The sequence below is a fragment of the Hermetia illucens genome, chromosome 2, assembly GCF_905115235.1.
Source record: "Hermetia illucens chromosome 2, iHerIll2.2.curated.20191125, whole genome shotgun sequence".
Classification (NCBI taxonomy): Eukaryota; Metazoa; Arthropoda; class Insecta; order Diptera; family Stratiomyidae; genus Hermetia; species Hermetia illucens.
In genome coordinates this window covers 52,677,348-52,698,567 of record NC_051850.1, presented here as the reverse complement: position 1 = coordinate 52,698,567, position 21,220 = coordinate 52,677,348, and the positions used below count along the sequence as shown (strand labels likewise).

Here is a 21,220-nt window from a genome sequence, read left to right as displayed (position 1 = left end):
TCCCGAATTCGTCCACAGATCTCTTATAGTTCCATCTCGGTCACCCTAAGAATTGAGAAGACGTCCTTGAACTATTGCTGGGGTCGACTTTCTTCATGTAGTGAAAAGAGAATTGCAATTAATTTGAACAAGAGTCGCGGGCAGGTCTCTTGAGGTAATTTTGCTCAAGAACCTTGTTCATTACAACCTTATAACCAGTGCCCCACGGGTTCGTATTTGCCTCAAGGCACAGTTGCCTCTAGCAGTTCCGTTTACCTTCCCGTGTGTTTTAAGGCTACTTCGAAGATGACAGTATACTTTCTCAAGCTCCCGGTGTTTTAGTTTCTCTCTTGTGCTTTAGCTCTCCTCCTCTCCTCTTTTCTGCTCCTCTCCAGCATGTCCGTATCCATATACTACGTTGGCTTGCCATATTATACACAAGACTTGGAACTTCACTGGATGTTATACGATTCAGAAACGTGACGGTTCCTTTCACTTCTTCCGCTGCTCATCATTGTGGATGAAAAGCTTGTTATTAATGTTCCCCGCAAGACTATCTAGAAGCAAATTTTCGAGATGCGGCCAATATTGAATTTTGGGGGTCCGTACGAGCAGAAGTCCCTTCCGAGGCCAATGAAAAGTAAGATTTATTTATTTCTTTCGTCGCGGGGTCTTGAAATCACCATCCTGCGTATCAAGCCATCGTTGTTTCGGTCGGCCTTTTGGTAGCTTACTACTTACTTAATCTTGGCAAGTGAATTCTCCTTACGCGTGAATTACATAAGCATACCATCGAAGAAGTATCTCTTGCAATTTTTCCACGATCAGTACAACCCCTTATCGAAAGTAATGTCCTATATATATATATATAGGTTGGCAAGCCGATAATTGGAAATGTGTAGGAGCATGTTACATCGACATGGAAAAAGGCTTCGATGAAGTCTGATTGGATGGACTACTTTATAAACTCCTGCAAAGCAAGTTTCCAACCACCTCATAGCGATGACGTGTAGCATATATATATATGGTTGCCATTTACTCCTTGGTGAGGTATAGCGCGTCAGCCACACCAACGCGCCATCGTTCGCAGTTATTTGAAATGCGCTTCAGCTCCCCTCTCCTCTTGCTGTATGACTTCTCTACTGCCACTTCCGTCTTCCGATCACATAACGTGCGGTTGCCAGGCTTATGTGCTACTCCCATATAATGATCGTAGTGCTGACCACATTGCCTCCTATAGGGTGGTGTAATCCAGTAACGTACCATTACGGTCTTGAATAAAGTGCTCTAACGCACTTCAAGGTCCTGATCCAATTGGATTTTTGCACTATTATTATCGTTATTCCCATATAACAACACAGCAGGAACACTACCAGAACGCTTCCTAAATAGACGCCTTCGATGTTCTGTCCATTAATGCAGATAGGGAAAATACGATGACCCGTCTGACTGAGAATCTTGGTTTTGTTGTGTCCAACTCAACTTGTCTCTCTTTCCAAATCCTGAGAAATTTGAACAAAGTCCATGACCCGATGGGAAAAGAAACAGATGTCATCAGTATAGTCGAGTGTTTGAGGAAAGATATTATAGTCCATTGAGTTCCTCGTCATCCTCCGAACAAGACAGCATGAAGAACGTCACCGATAATAAGAAGAAATAATATTGGGGACAACATAGAACCCTGGCGGACTCCGCTTTCGACCTCAAAATCGTTCGAGATTTTAACTTGGCGCAACACGTGACATTTTGTGCCATCATATGCCGCTCTGATAATAGCTATTAGTTTCTCTGGAATACCCTTCCTACGAAGAGCACTCCAGATACATTCACTGTTCACACTATTGAAAGCTTTCCCGAAAACGATGAAGTGCAGATGCGAAGATCTAAATCCACCTCTTCAGTTACCCATCATATGGAAGTGGACCATTGACATCCTTCTCTTAATTGCGACCACATACAAGCTTTTTCGTGATGCGGTATACACTTCTGAAATCAGTGCATTTAGCGGAATCTTCAGCTTCCCTGATCATCGCAATAGTAAATTCTCTCTTGTCACGGTATATCGGAAGTCCCCGGGTGTATATCATTGTGCAATTGTACTATCCCATAACCTGGACCGGAATTTTGCAGTCAGAAGTCTGTCAGAAATTGAATTCGAATTCTAGGTCGCGTCTGCTACCACTTAGCTTTCCAGAGTATAGAAGCACGTTGTCCTTCGTGTGACAAAAAGGGAGAGGAGTACTCTCCAGATTCCCACCGTCTTACTTTATTTAGGTCCAGAAGGCGCAGTTTAAATAGTTATAATTCCCGCTCAAGTTAGAGAAAGCGAGCCTTCCGAGGACCCTAGCTACGGTTGGCGAGGAGAGTGCGCACATTCCAGAAACTAGTCATAGTCCGTTTTCGATAGTCAAAGGTCTAATGATTAAGTCAGTCCCTATCGGAGGCATTATTGACGTTTCGGTTGCAATAAAGTTTCGAGAATTGCAGGTTGCCGGCCCACAAATGTCTACCTCTTTTACTCACCTCTGACGACAAGCAGGGAAGAGTTTGAGTATATTCTTAAGCCCCAATTCACAGGGGGACAGAAAAGAAGATATGGCAGATCCTGCTTGACATGGAGCGATGCGTCGGCCAGGACCTGTCGTCCAGCTTTTAGTGATATAAAATTGGCGCACAACCGGGATATCTTGCGTTTCTTACTAAGAGAGGCCTACACCGGATACCGGGTTTTGCGCCGTTGCTGATGATGATTTCAGGTGAGTTTAGCTAAGACTACACGTTTTGTTAGGACACGAACGCTTTGCATGTTTTCTCTGGCGCCATTTCAATATGATCGTTGAAATGCAAACGCTTATCTATGTATAGTATCTTCATCTACTATGTACCCCGATCATCTGCGAAGACTAGCAATGATCTACGTACTAAGTGGCTTGTTAAAGCCGAATGATCTCAGCAACTTGCTAGAGCTAATATCAGAAAAACTGTGGGTGATGTAGCTGTTCCCGCTGCCTTTCCGGAATCTCAAGGTAAAAAACTCATTATTGTATTGCATTTTACAAGTTTACCTACAAATTAAAACAGGACCCCAAAAGATTAATTATGTACATATCTCAATAACAAGCAGTTATCGTATAGTCGTTATATGGTTCGTTTCCATTTGTATTGACGACATTTTGGGTTATTATCATTTAGAATGCATTTGATTGATGGTACATACATATAGACCGATGTATGTTCGTCTTCAAAATCACGACTGACGAAATCTGAGTTTAAACTTGGACCCAATACATCAGGCACTAAAACAAACAGATAGCAACATTATCTATTCTATTTATTGCAAATAAAATACATCATATTCTTTCCGTACGGTTAACGACCCTTATCAAGAGTTAGCAAAATAGATTGGGGAAACTCCAGCAAATGGATTTGAGGTATTTTAACAACATCGATTTGCTTTTGAATTTAAACTCATGAAAAAATCTATCGAGGCGAGTCTTTAATATTCTAATTTATGCAAATGAAGTTTTTAGAGATGCAGATGAATTTACACGGAATTCAGTAGCATAGATGCACTTTTGATGAATATTGAATTATTAAACAATTTGTTTTTTCAGATCATCATCATTCTTATTTCTGTCGATTAATTTGTTTCTAAATGGAAAAATTAAAATGCACAATCTTGAGCTTTCATCACATCGTGGCACATTGAGCCTAATAAGAGATGCATTGACATTGACCTCAAAAAAGGTCATCCCTTACGAAAAACTCAACACGGACTGCTTTCGTGATCCGACTCTCGTTCGGAAGTGAAAAACTGCCTTTCTAACCGGAAGTTCAAAACCTACCGCTGGCTGCAACCATACGGTTATGTGGCACTTTTACTCACTAAAACCACCTCCATCTTCTTCACTTATCCCGCGGTGCTGCCATTTCGGTATTGCATCGTGAGGCAAGAACAGTTATGAACTGCGGCTGGTATCATTATTTTCTGCCTGAATCATCACACACGCCGGGCAATACGGGGAGTCGTACCGCCCCAAGCGATAAAGGTAAGCACAGTACCCTCCGTGTCCGCTTAGGAATTCAGTTAGGTTGTGGCTAACTTCACCAGACATCTGGGATAATCTTGTGAGTCCAGCGTCCTTTAGCTGAATCATTGCATCTTTTTTGCTATTCCAAAATAGCTCCATTTCGTACTAACTGCTGATGATAGGTACAGGACTCGCCGATTGCATATGAAGAGTCATAGAGGCGTCGACCTCGTTCGCCAAGATGTCGAAGGGGACCATGCCTGCTATCACACATGTTGTTTCATCAGATGTTGTACGGTAAGTGCACGATGTTCACAATGCACTCAATCGGTATGGGGCTGTGGTTTTCCTTCTATTTGCTCCTAGTTTTCATGACGATGCCCAGACTGGGGATGCATAAAGCAAGATGGCTGATAACACTCAAGATAAGGAGCCGACGGCTTTGCCTAGGGCCACTTACATTTGGTAACATTCTTGCCAACAACGTAGTAGCCCCGGAAGACTAAAATTCTTAAGGTGGTGCTTGAATTTTAGTCTTTGATCAATTATGACTCTTAGGCATTTAAGCTTTGGTTGCGAATGTATGACGTTTGTTTCCTTCGCTGCGAAACCAATGATTGTCACTCCTTTGGAAAGTTGCAATTTTGAAATCCCATCATACATTATTACCCACAAAAGGGGACCGTGGACTGATCCTCTTGTGGAACCCCGCATGTTGTTTTATATCTCTTTGGTCCATCGTCCGAATCGTCTCTCCCGGAAAAATTCTATGACTGTGCACACCAGGAATTTTGCAGCGCCTAATTTGGCTAAACCCACAATACTTCACGTCCTGAGTAATTATCAAAAATAATAATAATCGTCGCGCAACAATCCAATTGCATCAGGGCCTTGACGTGTGTTAGAGCACTTCATTCAAGACCATAACGATTCACTACAGAATTACAGGACCCTATAGGAGGCAATGTGGTCAACATTGCGCCCGTCCGAGATTACTACCCTGATTTTACTCAGGTGCTCATTCACAGCTGAGCCGACTGGTATCCGTCTTCCATTGTATGGTGACGTAATTCACGCTAACGGAAAATCACTTGCCAAAATTGGTCTGAACGTCGAAGTCATGGAGGAAAGAAATAGGTTGTTGAAAGCCGTGAGTCCAGTATACGACCCCCACAATCTAATCAAGAATATGCTGAGATCAGAGCAGAAGGAGAATTGCAGTAAAAACTACAATAACAGCCATGGTAGGTCGGTAGGTATCAGTAGCCATTCCGAGAAGCTCAATTAGTGCTTTGGTGGGCACTTTTGATGCCACAAACTCCCGATACCATGGCTGCAGTGAGAAGAACATAGGGATCAGGGTCCATTCGGCTTAGATCTTAAGAGCCAGCCGATAATATTAATATCAGTTGCCCCACTCTGCAACTAGAGATCTCCTTGAGGTCGTCAAAGAATTATTTACGTAGTCTGCGTAGCCTGGCTCTAGGTCGAGCTGGATAATCGCAAAGCAAGCGCCTAAGGATTTCTCCCACCTCTCCACAGCTTCGGCAATACAAACTGTAGGATATGTTGAATCTGGTGGCATGGCCTTTTATCACTCTATGCCGTAATCCTGTACACATTCCAAGATCAACGGCTGTTAAGTAGTGCGATTGAATCCCCCCTCCCCCCCTGAAAGTCGCTAGCGAGACGGACGGACTCCCAAGGACAGAACTCTGCCTGGCTAAACCATCAGTTTACCCACATTCCTATGATCGGGATCCCACAGGAAGCTGATTTTAGGCGCGCCGTCCAGGCCGTGAGGCAGTGAAACACCGGATGTCGCCACGACAAAGAATTAATGGCAGCTTTGTTGTCGGCCAGAATGACTATGTTACGCTTGGGCTTGGATCATGCCTCAGGCATTGACAGGCTTCCAACAACCGTACTTTAGGGTGAGACGAACCAAGGCTGTGTACATCCAGAGATTTACCCTCCTTGTGTAGAATTTCGTACATCACTATCAACCAAAATACTGGACAGATAGTGATAGTGATGCCCCCTGAGGTTACCTTCTGTTCAAAGATCTGGTCGGGTGGTTACTTCCTAGGTCCGATTGGATTATCCCGGTTTTTGGCATGGATACTGTTCATTACGTAAAACACCGCTCCAACCTATTCTGGTTAGAGCTTCCTTGATCGTCTTGGCACTAATATCATTGAATGCTTCCTCTACAGGAAGGCAATTAGAGTATATTGATTGTACTGTAGCGACCGTTCAACAATACTAATTACTTCGTGAAAAGCGGTTTCTGTGGATTTGCCTTTGAGATAGATGTGTGAAAATTGGAGAAGGGCATCTCCTCAGCAATCGTTCATTAGTGATTGTCCAGGACGCGCTCTCTGACTTTCAAGGCGAAAAAGGTGAACCTGATTGATCATAGCAGTTCATAGGCTTGCTGGTACTTTCAGTGTTCTATCAAGAGTCCAGTCAGTATCACAATCTTAATAGACGATTTGTACCTCCTCAGGCAGTCTAACTGTGACTGTCAGTATCTGTGACTGTAGCGTATATTGCAAAACCTTTCTGTTCAGCTTCATAAGATTGGACAGATAAGCATTCCACCATGGTAAAAATATCTTCTTGGTGCTTGTTCACGAAACTTTGCAAACCGTTTCGAATGCCTTTCCTAGAGCCCCTAACTTGGACTTCGGATCATCTGTAGTGCCCATGTTACCAATTTCCGCACTGGGAAGTTTGTTCTGATAATTTGATTAAACTTCTTGCAGTTGCTTCTCCTGGGGTCTCAGAAAATATAGACTGTAGAGTATCCAGCTGTTATTTCAGAAGGTCCTATGGTTAGATGCCCTCCCGTTCTCCATTTTGAAAGTCGGTGGTCCAACCGTCATAATCCTCCGGGATGGGGTAATGGAAGGTTGGTGTACTGTTCCTGTTACACTTCGTAGTAACAGTTTTTTGGTGGAGCTGATCGGCCGTGAGTCATGTAAGCCGAGGACGTATACACGTTCTCATCTCCCGCTTGTTCCAGTTTGACCACGGTTAAGTAACTAGAATTCAAGTCCGGATAAAGAGAAGCGAGCAGACTTCTACTGGCCAGGATACATGCTCTCTGATAAGTGTTTCTTGTGTTGTGGAATAAATTGTAATATTTAATGTTAAGCCCTTTTTATGACTCGGTCTGCTCCCATCCAGAGCTCATGTGTTAATGCGACATTGACATCGTTCTCTCAGAAGAAGACTGGCAGATTAGCTCAAGCGCACTTCGAGCGCTGCAAACTTATTCGCGCTACCCTCAGCATCTCCGCCCACGCTCGTTGGTGGTGTCGACTGAATCTAGTTTGTCGTCCAGTTTTCAGTAACGGAACATTTTTGCATTCTTGACTCCGAATCGTACTTTATTATCCGCCTTTTCTAGTGCCTTGAGAGCTCCTCCCCCTTGATCACCATCTAGGGTCCATGGGGATCCTTGGGTTTGGAAGACGCAAGGATTGTACAAGCTTGTCGTTATCCATGGGGATCTTTAGCAACAAAATGCGAGCGATCGTTCCCCGTAGTCTCGTCGTATAGGCCAATCTTGAATGGAAGAAGACCGATTCTTCTAAGCGTCACTCGCATACTATGATGCGGAACCCACGGACCACGGGAGGAATTCAACGTAGAGGACACATCCCCCCATTCTGATGACCATCTCTGAGAACCAAACCTCAACACTGGTCTACATCTTTGGCCATACGCCAATGACACTCATAAATGACCCCTGGTTTCGTCACTGAATGGTTTCGCAATTCGTGCGCAGTTCGGCTGGCTGTTGTTTCATTATTTGCAGAGGTCGCCTAGCGTCCGCGCCCTTAAACACTCTGCTCCTCGTCGACAGGATGGTGGAGCCATCGTATAGACAAGTCTTCTTACAGAAAAAATCAACAATATTTGGAAGAGCTGAGCTTCCGGTTTTCGATTTATTTGTTTGAGTCCATATCTTGGCCCCACGAGTAATCTGGAAAAAATGTCCACATTGTCTAGACCTGGCACCAGGGGAAAGGTCATACTTGAAACTGAAGGTACCCATGGTATTCAGAGTTCGCATACTAGAGACTATGCAGCCCTGGGCGTATGCTGCTCCACTCACTTTGGCTTGGGATTCCATTAGTGCATTTTCCAATGCAGAGAGAACGGTTTCCGAGCTGTTGCTTTGGTTTATTACCCGCCAGACTCGCCTGTCCCCAAAAACATTGCAAGCAGGTAAATAGATCCTCGGCAGTTGGTTAAATCTATTCCAGCCCGGCCCTCCAGTACACCTATAAGTTGCTTATAATCTAACATCAGTGATGCGAGGTAACTTTCACCAGTAGATGCAGCGTAGCTAATCGTGGGAAGGATACCGATCGTTATTACCACATATTGATGATGGTAAGCTCAATTTCGTGAATAATAGCAATGAAGAAAATGCATTTTGCGTATGTAAACTGAAGCTAATTGAAGTAAAGCGGTGTATACTACAGATGTGTAGGTGATGTCTGTAATCTTTCAAAAGTGATATCACCTTAAAGTATGATATTACATTACCATCACCGAGCGCGATCCAACGGTTACAACATCACCTACCATTGCCGTCTCACGAAGCATCGCCGCATTATTAAACATCATAGCATTACCTAGCATCATCCCATTATTTACTTTAGGTTGACCACGGACTGGCTTTGGGTTGACATAGGGCTGACTTTTAGACTGGTTTCGGACTGGTTATGGATTTGCTTTAGGTTGGCTTCGGGGTCACTTTTAACCTGTTTTCTGATTGGCTTTGAGTTTGCTTTAGATTAGCTTCGGATTGGCCTTTTACTGTTTTCGGATTGGCTGTGGGCTTTCTTTAAAGCGGCTTCGGGCTGGCTTTTGGGCTAGTTTCAGCTGGCTTTGGCCTAGAAAATGATTTCGGGTGCATGGGCATATGGGAATGCCGATTCTTGGCTTTTAGTTACAGATTGTAACGTTACGGATTAGAATAAATGTTGGCTGCTGTATGGCGATGGTCTGCGAAATATTTCCTAGTACAAGAGGCGAGGCGACTATCGAGTATTGATATCGACTATCAATTGCGAATCTGTGCCCTCGGCCAGCTTTGATGTGAAAAGGTGATTTTGACATCATATCTAAGTTAAGTAATGCTTGTCCGCAAAAATCACGGTTCCCTTTTCATGCAAAGAAAAATAGTGCACTATCTATTATCTTATATCCTTATGGGATCTATTGTTTTTTTCTCTTCTCTTGCATGAAAGGTTCATTCCTTCTTCAATAACACTTATTTGGCGCTGTGGTATACTTTACGTTTTGAATGTAATAACTGCATGCCAAATTATTCTAGAAATAAGTAATATTCGGTACTATGGGTTGCTGAACGTTAATATTTAATGATGATGATATAATATCATATGTACGGTTAAGGTGATAAAAAGTGATGTTTTTGATATTACTTCGTAATATCACCTCTTTCAAAACGTGATATGATATCATATTACCTACTAAGGTAATGTTTTGCGTACCTCTACATACCTATGATAACCTCCCTACTATACTTGAAAGAAAATTAAAAACAACTCCAATCACTTTCGAATTTTTCGGTTCTACGAAACTGCCATGAAAAAAGTCCGCAATCAGACAAATGACCCCATCTCTAACAAAATAGAACGCAATGTAGAATTACTCAAACTTTACCGGAAAAAAATTAAGTCATTTAGATACAAAGATAAACCAGACCATCTGAATATGAGTCTTGGCAATAGTTGCGAATGTTATTATTCCGTTATTGACCTAACATTATTCTAGGTGAACAGACATTTCTGCTCATTAGCTTTGAAATAGAACTTAATGAGGGTGTGGAGCAATGGCAATCAAAATATCTTTTTGGTACTTACTATATGTGTCAATAATGAAAAATCATTGAGACCATAGAAAATTTGCATCAGAGATTAAATATCGATGATATCTGAGATGTGTGTTATTCCCAAAATTATGCCCCGTCCCCAGATGCCGACTCGCTGGACCAGTTCTGTTCACTGGAATGGGCACCAGTACTTTGTGCGCTTCTACGATGAATGGAGAGCACTTCTTGCCGAATGCTGTTAGAAAGTAGAACAGAACGTCTTAACGGGTTCCTTACCTGTGGATTTCTCATTATCTTCTACAGTTACCTAAACTTGCTTGAAAAGATGCTTGATTGCGGGCTTTATCTTCTAGAGCGTGGTTGACACTAATGCACTTACAAATAGTCCTGAAGGCATTTGGAGATCGGACATGACTTGAACTTTAAGACCACTCAGTGATGCCCCTTCCATAATATTATTCGGGAAGTGGTAGGCTTTCTACATTAGATATGCAGATTCGCATTGGGGTACTTAAATATTTCTTGGTTAGTCTGGGCATTTTAAATTTTCAGTTTCGAAAGAGTTTGCGAATTAGAAAGATGATCGCGACCAAAATAGGAGTAGTTTTCGCGATTCTAGCGGTTCTCTGCTGCATTAAATCTTCGGTGCAGTTGGATCGGAAACGGATGATCGTTGCAGATATTCCGGGCGTAGGAAAAGTGAAAGGACGACGTATCGAGACGGCATGGAGTGGAAAGAATATATTTCAATTTTTCGATATAAAATATGCGGAATCGCCGAGTGGTGAAAGGAGGTTCAAGGTGAATTTTTAATTGGGATAATTTATTGTCGTGTTTTCACTGAATTTTTATGTTTATTTTTCGAGAAAAGTGCATGATTTTAACGAAATTAGAGCTTCTTCACAACTGGTATTATTTGGAGGCTTCTGATCCTCGAGAGTACTAGTCAAACGATTGATCCATATTTGAAAAGCCTTTGCCCTGTCACAATATCTAACTTTAGATACTATCACCAAAACGATATTAGAAAAATTTGTTTAATAAGTTGTTGTTCATTAGGAAATTTTTTTTTTTGTTTACTATGAAAATCTAGGCTCCAGTGCCAGCCAAACCATGGAACGACGTTCGAAGTGCATTCACTCCAAGGAAAGGTTGTCCATCTTTACAGGCTTTAGAATTTGTGCGAAAGAACGAAGCAAAACGGGATGTCGAAGATTGTCTGTTTCTGACTATCAGCACCAAAAACGTGAGAAATAACATATTTCCATCATTATAGTCAATTTAACAAGTATTTCACCTGAACTAGTTGACGCAAAGTAAACCAGTCATGGTTTACTTGCACGGTGAATTCCTCTACGAAGGGACAACCCTCGAAGCTTCACCAGAATATTTACTCGAAAAAAATGTAGTGCTTGTGGCGGTTCGGTATCGATTGGCTCCATTTGGTTTCCTCTCAACTAAAACTGAAGCTCTACCAGGAAATGCAGCACTTATGGATGTGATCCTTGCTTTGGAATGGGTCCAGAAATATATTAAATATTTTGGTGGTGATCCAAACAGTGTAACTCTCTTCGGTCAAGTTGGCGGAGCAGCGATGGCTAATGTGCTAACGATGAGTCCAAAGGTAAAGAAGAACCTTACATCAAATCCCAGACGATGCTAAAGTCGCTTTTGATCATCCTCGACAGGTATCACCAAATCTTTTCCATCGTGTAATTTACCAATCTGGATCAGCATTGACACCAGCATTTACAACCGAACACCCTCTGAAGTACAGTAAGGATATTGGTAGGATCGCTGGTTGTAATTCAGATGATATCGACAAGCTGAATCGATGCTTCATGAGAATGAACTCAACGACACTTCTGGAAGCATTTGCCATTCACGGAAATTTGAATTCAGCTAAAGGCATCGGAAGTTATGGTGGATTGCAATTTACAGTTGGAGGACCCAGTGGCATTCTGCCTGAACATCCTGGGAAACTTGTACAACAGAAGAAAATAAGATATTTGCCTACCATGGGTGGTGTTGTGAAGAATGCTGGCACCTTCTTGCTTAAAGGTAAGTGAATTCTATATGGCCCTATATTTTTTTTTGTCGTGGAATTCTAAATGCTTCTGGTTTTTATTTGTGTATTATTCTGCTTTGGAAGGGACAACCGCTTTAATTGTTATCCATATCATTTTGCAAGCTGGACAGTGATTGTGTTGATTAAGCGAATACTTCCGATCAAGTGCAATGAGTTCGAATTCTGGGTTCGGTCATCAATACTTGCTGAGGTTTAAAAATACACTCAAAGTTTATGACTTGCGGTTTCGTCCAGGGCAGACGCAATTCATCAGGCGCTGCCTCACCTCTAGCCCACCCCACCCCTTTCATTCATTCAAAAACACGTCCTGTGTATGAATTATAACGAACACCAATCCGCCTTGTAAAATTTTTGTTTAAGAATCGAGGGATTTTTAAGTCCGCCATCCACGTAATGGCAATCCTGGATTCGTAAACAAAATTTTACACTCAAAGTATCCTCTACATGTTGTAAAGGGCGACTAAAAGAGGAAGAACTTTGTGAGTTAGCAAGCTGCAAACTTTATTCCCACCGAGATGTACTTACCTCACGCCCACGGCCTTTGGTTATCGAAAAAAGTTTATGGTCGACTTTTGGAATATGCGTGCATTTTTTGATAATGGTTTCGAGGTACCCAGAAAAGTCGCTTTCTCCAACTTACTTGCTTTCTGCCAATGGTGTAAGCTGAATATTCTGGATCTTAGTGAACTGAGGTGGTAGGACTCTTTATGAGAGGACTCTCCTTCTTACGGCTCTGTGCACCGTGTTTTTGTACTCTGAAAGCTTAGTGGTAGCAGACGCACATTTGGTGTCGGACTATTGCTAACGGCTACAATAAGCCGTGTTCTCTTGTCGTAGAAGGGACCGTTTTCTGATAGGATACTAACTGCAAACTTCCGGCTTAGGTCAAGGAGCATCACAATTGTGCAGTAATTTACACCAACCGAGTTTTCCGATATATGGAGGGATATTTTCTATGAAAAATCAGATGTAGTTCAGAAAAGGATTTCCAAAGTTAACATTGTGATAACCTTGCCGGGACTCGTGATGGGATGTAGATTTTTGCAACAGTCACCGCTATGTAATCGGCGCACACTGTTCGAGCACGGAATATGCCATTAGGTCAGCTGGGTTTTGATCAACCGATAATGAATATCAAATCAACTCGACTATATCCCGATCGGTAGTAGATTTAGGAATTACCTTCTGAATGTGTGCAATAAAATAGTTGTTGATATCGGTCTCGAAAGAAACTTTTTTCCTTTCACTTGTGTGTTGCTACCGCATTAGCTCGTAGAGGAGTAGAGCGCCGGCCCCCAATACATACTTCGTAGGTGGTCGCAAATCGTTCGGTAGCAAGCGTAGTAGCTGACAAACAAAAGTGAAATTACCTTCGCTATCAATGCGCTCAGTTAGAGTAAAGCCGACAGCTTTGACGTTCTCCATGCGGAATTCTTCATTGCATTTCCTGTACACTCATTCGCAAATCTAAGCGACAATCGTTAAAATTTCGAAGGGGTCACTCGTCTTCTGAGCGATAACCGAAGAGGTACATGCGTGCTTGCATCTGTCGCAAAAATAATAATTAAAACGATCTTGGAAAGTGTCGAGCAACACTTCGAAAGCTTGCTTGACAGAGAGCAGACCAATTTCTGTTCAGGATCCTCCCGTACCCACAAAATTAACACCAGTCGGATAATTGTAAATCGGTTTACGGAGCTAAATCATCGCTGCACCTTCTTTTCATAGATTTTACGAAAGCTTTCGAGAGCATGAACATGGATGGAAAGGGGGGGGGGGGGGGGGGGTTTCTGGAGAATCTAATAGTTATTTTCAGCGGGACATATAATGGCACAAGCTGCCACGTGCCGCATCGAGGTTTTACCTCTTGGAGAAATTTGAAGCAGAAAGTGCAGTCGATCCGATTTATTTGGCAATGTTATCTCTTCTCTGATGTCTTATCTAAAGCATATGGAAGGTTTTGGTGGACTAGGCCACAAGCACCTCAACTACGCTGCTCTCTCACCGGGTTATGGACTTTGGCCAAATCACTCTGGATTCGAAAAAGATGGCGGATAGAGATATACTGAAGATAAGCCAATGACGCCAAAAACGTCTATTCAGACGGTATCATGCCGGCGATACAAGAAAAGTTGAGAGAATGTAAGGGCATCCTCTAGATTCAAAGGAGGTGAACATTTCATGTTGTTATTAGATTTGAAAAAGCTGGCATCTGGCTATGATTTGCAGGACAATTTCCCTTGTTTTACAGTTAATGCTAACTACCGAGCGCACTAGGTCTAGCCTGTAGTGCCCTGATGAAAGTCCTAAGGCCTGATTTTTTTTCTAATAAGGCTTCCACGGCTATTTAGTTACGTGACTGTCGAAAGTCTCTCGTCTTACCATTATGGAGCTATACTTTAATTAATTCAAACTGTCAGCCTTCTTGTTACCAATAACATCTGAGCATCCTAGAACCGTGGAACGTTTGCTCCAGGCGATTGAATTTGAGGAGCAACTGTTAGAAGCTCCACACTAACTGGCTCGATTTGGCGTTATTGTTTAGTGTTTTAGTGATGAAGCCATAGATTGACTGTCGGAACTCATTTGAATTTTTTGAACTCCTAGTTTTGTTGCTGACGTAATTTTACTACTAGAGGATCTTGTAGAAAAAATCGAAGGGTTTTGTCGGTTCCATAATCAGATTTTCCGTCCTGAAGGCCGATTCAATTTCAATAACAGACTCATTGAAAAGGTTGTTATACTCGTAATTCTAAAGGGCTGCCACTATATGATGACCATTCTTTTCTTCACGCGACTACGACATATCTTTTCTCGGAAACAAGTGTGGAAATCATATGATCCACAAATATCAGAGCTAATATCCAGTACCTCCAAGTGAATGTGTAGCTTTTATTACTTTAGAAATGCTTAGATAACTAAAGCTTTTGATTTACGCTAATAGCTCCTTATTGTTACCAGAATTTAGATTGGTGCATCAAAATGGGCTCTTGACATTTTGTATAGCTCTTATGTATATTCGCTCTCGTATAATGAACATAAGAGGAACATAAAATCTTTTTCTTATGCCCCTGCATACCCTTTATGATTATCCTAACCGTCTTCATGTCCTATTACATATACATAGGTAGGTTATCAATTAGAGTCACTTGAACGTGTCTGAAAACTATCATTAAGTATCAGTGTTTAGCATATCCGATGACATACAGTAAGTCTGCATACGACATCTTAGAAACTACGCAATAACAATGCAGTAACATCTTCGAAAGCCAGAGAAAGTCATCCAAAGACCATCAGAATTTGGCAGGCCATTTTTCCTTAATCTAAGTTTTTATCTGACCGTTGATACTCAGGAAGAATCTCGGCCTATCAGTTCTTTTTTTCGGCCTACTGCCTAGCAGCATCCAGATGGTGATATTCTGAACACGTACCTGATCCAAAATCTCAAAACCAGAGCACCTCTCATCTGCAAACCCAAGGAGGCACTTATTGGAGTTTTGCGCCTTCTCACCTATCGTCGAAGAAGACGCTATACTGCCTAAACTACTTGTTTGTACACTTTAGCCGCAGAATTTCATGTTGTACTGTAGCAAAACTTAATGCCATACTATGAAACGGTTTGCACAACTAAGAGGAAGTCCCCCTAAGTCTCCTTCTGATTCTCATAAAACATCAATCCATGGGCTTTAATAGCCGTGGCTGAAAGTGGTTACGGACGGAATTCTGTGTGATTCCTAATTTACTCAGATTTTGATCGCCAGGATTCCAATTTCGTTTTTGTTTTTTAAAACTTTCCAATTTGCTTTGGCGACCTTAGTTTTATTGGGGCCTTTTTGCATTGAGAAACCTAGTTGGAGATGGGAGGTGTTAGATATCTAAAACTCATACTTCCCCGTGTAACTTTATTCCCTGTGATTACTCAGCTTTCGAAATGGTAGTCACATCTCGACTTTGACTAAAGTATAACTTCAGCTTCCATCCTTAATTCCACAAGTTATCATTCCGGGGATAGAGGCGTGTTCGTTAAGTTAAACAAAAATCGATACAGCCGGATTATTAAAAGTTTTGTATAACTTCGCGTTGTACCTGATTCTCCAGTCTGAGCCCTACCATATTGGATTGCGCATGCATCACAAGGCTCGGCGCTCAAAAATGTTAATGACATTTTCAAATGCTACTGTAATGGTCCAAGTTTCACAACCAAACAGCAACATATGTTGATGGTAATGAAATCCTGTATATCTGGAATTTGTTCATGTGTATGGGAGTTATGAGTAAGAATCCTTTTTGGCTAGACTTACTGATGGTTTCATATATAAGGAACGCTCTAAGCTATATGACACTATCAGTATTTTCAATGCGGTATTTTCAAAGTATGTTTTGTCGTGTTGGCGCCGATTTTCTTGTATGAGTTATACATTTTGTTTTGGTCTTGTTGACTTTAATCCAATTTCCTTTGCTACTCCAGACCTAGAAAAGTTGTTTTGGCTTCTGCTATTGAGATTGTCATGGTGTTAACATCATACCGACATGTTACTGATTGCATCCCTCTTTCGTCGATAGGAATACCTCGCATGACATACTGAAGGACTATATTGAAGGGCGGCCGTCTGCTTGTTTCAAACTCAAGTTTGTGACGTTCTGGGTCAACTCTCCAAGGATTTTAACTTGAGATTTTGTGTCGCCCATCGTCATTTCCAGTATAATTGAAAGTCGAGTGTGGTTTGTTATAGTATGTAACGATTTATACTGGCATAGACCCATTTGAAATCTACAAAGATATGTTGCACATTAAATTTCCAATACTTTTCAAGCACTGCTTTATTGCAAACAGTGGATCAGTTGTAGACTGCCCAATTATGAAAGCCTTTAGAAGAAACTGTAGATCGAGAGAATTCGATATCCATCTCAGGCAGGGTCCGCCACGTCTCTTTTTTTGCCGTAGATATTAGACTTTCCCATACGGAAAAAGTGACCCGTCTACCGCAGCGATCATCGTATCACTCATGAATTTCGTCAATGTAGGTTGCGGAATCATCCATCCTTTTGTTAAGGACCAGAAATTCTTCGAAGCATTCTTCTCTTGAAACCGATAAAAGACCCAAATCCCGAGGACTACATAAGGATTGGCAAGATCGTCATAGCTGTCATCGGTTGTGGTTTTCGACCCTAGATTGGGGAACACAACTTTCTTCTATTTCTATCGTTTTCAGTTGACCAGTTATATTTGTTGTTGTTTCGTTCCTTTTTGTTACTAACGTTGCAACCATATATTGTATTTCATCTTGCCTTCATTAATGTGCAGCCCAAGATCTCGCGCCAACTATTCCACCAGGATGAAGACAGTTCGTTCATCTCGTCGATATCGTCACCATGAGCTGGTTGTTGGGTGGAATTAAAGAGCAGCATCACGGATCCCTTTTTCCAGGGCCATGTTAAAACAGATGCATTATAGGGTACCCACCTGTGACAGTAATCAATCTTGCTACTTTTGCCTGGTCTCACACATCGGTCAAGGTCAACCTAGTCAATCTTATCAATTTTGTCGGGATACGAATTTCCTCATGGTCGTGTACAGTTTTACCCTAGCTATGCAATTGCTAGCCATGTTACAATAGTGCAGTAGAGAGAAAATGTGATCTGCTACTGATTTTCCTGGACTTGGTACTGATGAGTTATAATTTCTAAGCCGATGATGTGCACAAACTGTTTCTTCCTCGCTTGACGGTGGTAGCATTTTCCGTTAGTTGCCGGGACCTCTAACTCGAAGATATTCTAGTTGTCTTTGAAGTCGCTTCCCTGCTCGACGGATAGCTCGCGTGTTGATTGAGAAAATTGGGAACTCATAAGAATGCGAGAACCGATTTCATCAAACAAGCAGGGCTTCACACAGTTCCCACCGAGGGAGATAGACAATTTTTCCTCGGTTTTACGTTTAGCTGCAAGAAGCGAAATCTATTCAACATAGAAAAGTGTTATGTAATTGAGTAACTATTCGGGTTACATGCATTGCAGTCTTGCGATTGGTCGCCTACAATTTTTTTCTGAGCCTTGGGGGAGAAAGAGAGGATATGGAGTGACAAACGACGTATCTACTAAGTTGAGCTCTCTGAGGTACTCCCACGACTCGCTTTTATTGTGATGCTTTAACAGCAGCGAGGATAATTGGGACAGTATTGTAACTGAAAAACTCACTCAATTTCTAGAACCACGAAATGATCGTAAATTTAAAGAATACTGCCGTGGTGAGCTAGCTGAAATACTCCTTCCAATTCCGACCGTGGATGGAGATAAAAACGTCTTACCAAATGTTTACCATTTTAGTTGTAGATGGTCTTTCAGAAGCTGATTCGAAACGATTAAAGATTAAAGGTTTACATCTTTCCTCGGGCACTTACAAGAACTTTATGTATTGAAAGTCAGCCTTTTCACCAATGAGAATGCCGAATGTCCTTCTGAATCGGGGCAACGCAATGTATTAAGTGGCTGTGTTGCGAAACGGTATCTACAGGGGTAAATTGTTCTTACTTTTACCGGGTGAAGATGTGTTTGCCTAAAAGATACAAACTTTGTTTGTTCTCTTATAAGAGGCCGATGAACTTGTTTATGTTTGGTGTTGTTGAAATATAGAAAAGTTGCTTCATATAAATAAAGATGCGTACAAGTGGTGCCCAGCTACCTGGAAATTTAGTTCACTAATTTCGATATCCATTTCCAGGTTTTTGAGGTTTCTTTTTGTGCGCTCGCCAAGTTGTCGGCCACTCCGTGAAAGGGCACAATAATATCTGCCTGAGTACAGAAATGTGGGAGTAGATCAACGAGCGTATTGAACTCATATCTCTAGTTGCAGGTGGGAGCAAACAGTGTCAGATTCAAATCCCTAGCCTATAAACAGAGAGTGCCGTTCCTACGTTCCTTATTAAATGGACCATGGGAGTTGAGGGTATAGAAGACTTTCATCGGAATGCCACCAGCCTACCATGAAGATGTAAGAGCAACTCTTCATTGGAAGGTGCCTACTTCCATCTCGACAAATGATAACGATCCGATGAAGAGTCCTTCTTTACCGAGGAAGTTTTTTTGATTGTCCTGTCATCGATTGCAACTGCGTTGGCGAAGTGCTATTGGAGACAACTTGCATTGCTTCACCAAATATCCGACATATTCGCACTTTTAGCAAAGTTAACGTATCTGAAGTACGGTGACGGTGGTAACTTTTTTTGTTTTACTATTAAGCACTTCGAATTGGTACGTATACCATTGACATTTTCCCTGTAATCTTTGTAGAGTTCGTTCCTTTGACTATTCTAGTTAATATAAATTTGCGAAAATAAAGATTCGCGGATTACTGCCTTCATTTCGCGTAATAAAAATTAAAAAAGGACTCTCCATTCAGCGAAGTCCAACATTTCCTGAGCGTTAAGCAACAGGTTGAAATAATGACAGTGGCCTTGCAGGTATCCATGGTCAACTCAAGATAGTTATAGACGTTGGCGAGAATCTGTCGATTCTCAATAAAAAAATAATTTAGATAACCTTTGACCAGTTGTTTGCTGTATGCTTTACATTTGTGAAGTAGTATACTCTTAGAAAGCTATATATGGTTAATAGAGGCTATTGATAGAGAATATGGAATATTGATTTGTTACCTGAACTTCTCAGAAAGATGTGAGAAGGCCTGGAATACATTGTCATGCACCGACAATGAAGGTCCGTATGTATAATACATTCGACACATTGTCGCCCATATATGTGCTGAATTCAGGGGCCTAGAAGCGAATCTACGAAAGAAAAGGGCTCTTATTATTGGTGCTAATAATATCCGGCGTGAAGAGCCATCAAGTACAGCGAAGTTCACGTTGTAAATATTTCGATTGTTCCCTCAAGACATTTTCTGCAAGAGATGATCCTGAGTCCAGAGTTTTCAACATAGTAACATTGAATTGGTCTCATTTTGGAGGAGACTAGACAGACTATGTGGCAGCATTGCCGACATAACGAAAAATCATTCTCTATGTGAGAACCCTAAGATACTTACTTTCTGGGCGTGCGACATATTTCCTTTTATTGACTAAAATAGTATCTTTGAAAATCGTGTATACTTTATTTCAGGAACCTGTTCATCAATGTGCTCTCTTTTCAACTTGTATATTTATTTTGTTTCACTCTAGGCTAACAATTAATCTCCTAAACTTTAAATATGCATTCGGTATCCCAGCGTGAATTATTATATAGGTAGATAGCTGAAAGCATTGTTATCCAAATCCAGATGTTGCGTCTTTTTCATTTTCTTACTCTATCTGCAGAAATCTTCGAGGACAACTTCAATGGTACTATTCCAGATGACAAATTCAATGCTGACAAATATATAAGCCATATTATTAAACAAACGAATGGTGACGACCCCACGGGAGCATGGAAGAATTTCGCAGAGGCTGATTTCTTCACCGAGAAAGAACTCAAGGACGGAACATTCAAATCCATGATCCCTGGATTAATTGATGTAAGAACTTTGATAATTTCATGGTATTATTTAGGATTAAATTTCCTCAATTCACTCAATTTCAGATGTGTGGTACGATTGCTTTCAAAAATCCAGTGCTCCTAGCCCTAAAAGCCAACGCTGAAAAACTGCCAAACAGTACATACCTCTATTCATTCAACTATGAAGGCGAATACAATCGTTACACCAGCGAGGAAGATTTCGATACTGATCTACCATTCCACTTGGGAGTTTCACTGACCGATGAAAACATATATCTTTTCCCATGGCCACAACATGTCGCGTACCTGAATAACTACGATACAAAAATTGCCAAACGAATGATTTCATTGTGGACTTCATTTGCTACGAAAGGCGTCCCGCGAGCAACGAAAATCAAAAATTGGCCACCAATGACTGGTGAAACTGGACCATACCTACGTATCGACAACTCATCAACAATCGAGGCTAATTTCGTAAAGGAATACTCAATAACCGGACAGGATTCGCATAACGGAGATTCACTTGTTGATGAAGAATATTTCCAAAGTTTGACGCAGAATGAAGAGGAGGATGATGAGTTGGAAGATGATGATGATAAACAGTAGGTTAAGGTGGCTTGTTGAGAGTAAAGCCATGATTTGAAAATCTAATATCGATCTAATAATAAAAAAGTATTTATAAACTATGTCCCCGGTATTTTTATAAACAAAGGCACACGAAGCATATTTGTGTGCAAACAGGAACAAGTTTTCCTCCTGAAA

The 21,220-nt window shown here is 41.4% G+C and overlaps 1 protein-coding gene across 1 annotated transcript; it reads left to right on the top strand.

Moving 5' to 3' along the window:
* The first annotated feature begins 10,422 nt into the window (after window positions 1-10,422).
* LOC119648810 (glutactin-like) lies at window positions 10,423-21,136 on the top strand. Its single transcript, XM_038050660.1, has 6 exons — window positions 10,423-10,686; window positions 10,979-11,131; window positions 11,192-11,509; window positions 11,574-11,946; window positions 20,281-20,477; window positions 20,543-21,136. The coding sequence occupies exons 1-6, from the start codon at window positions 10,465-10,467 to the stop codon at window positions 21,062-21,064; spliced, it is 1,785 nt and encodes a 594-aa protein (XP_037906588.1). The 5' UTR covers window positions 10,423-10,464; the 3' UTR covers window positions 21,065-21,136.
* Window positions 21,137-21,220: the final 84 nt, after the last annotated feature.

Coding starts and splice junctions, on each gene's coding strand:
- LOC119648810 (XM_038050660.1), top strand. CDS start 10,465: ATGATCGCGACCAAAATAGGAGTAGTTTTCGCGATTCTAGCGGTTCTC. Junction 10,687..10,978: donor GTGGTGAAAGGAGGTTCAAG/GTGAATTTTTAA, acceptor ATGAAAATCTAG/GCTCCAGTGCCAGCCAAACC. Junction 11,132..11,191: donor TGACTATCAGCACCAAAAAC/GTGAGAAATAAC, acceptor CACCTGAACTAG/TTGACGCAAAGTAAACCAGT.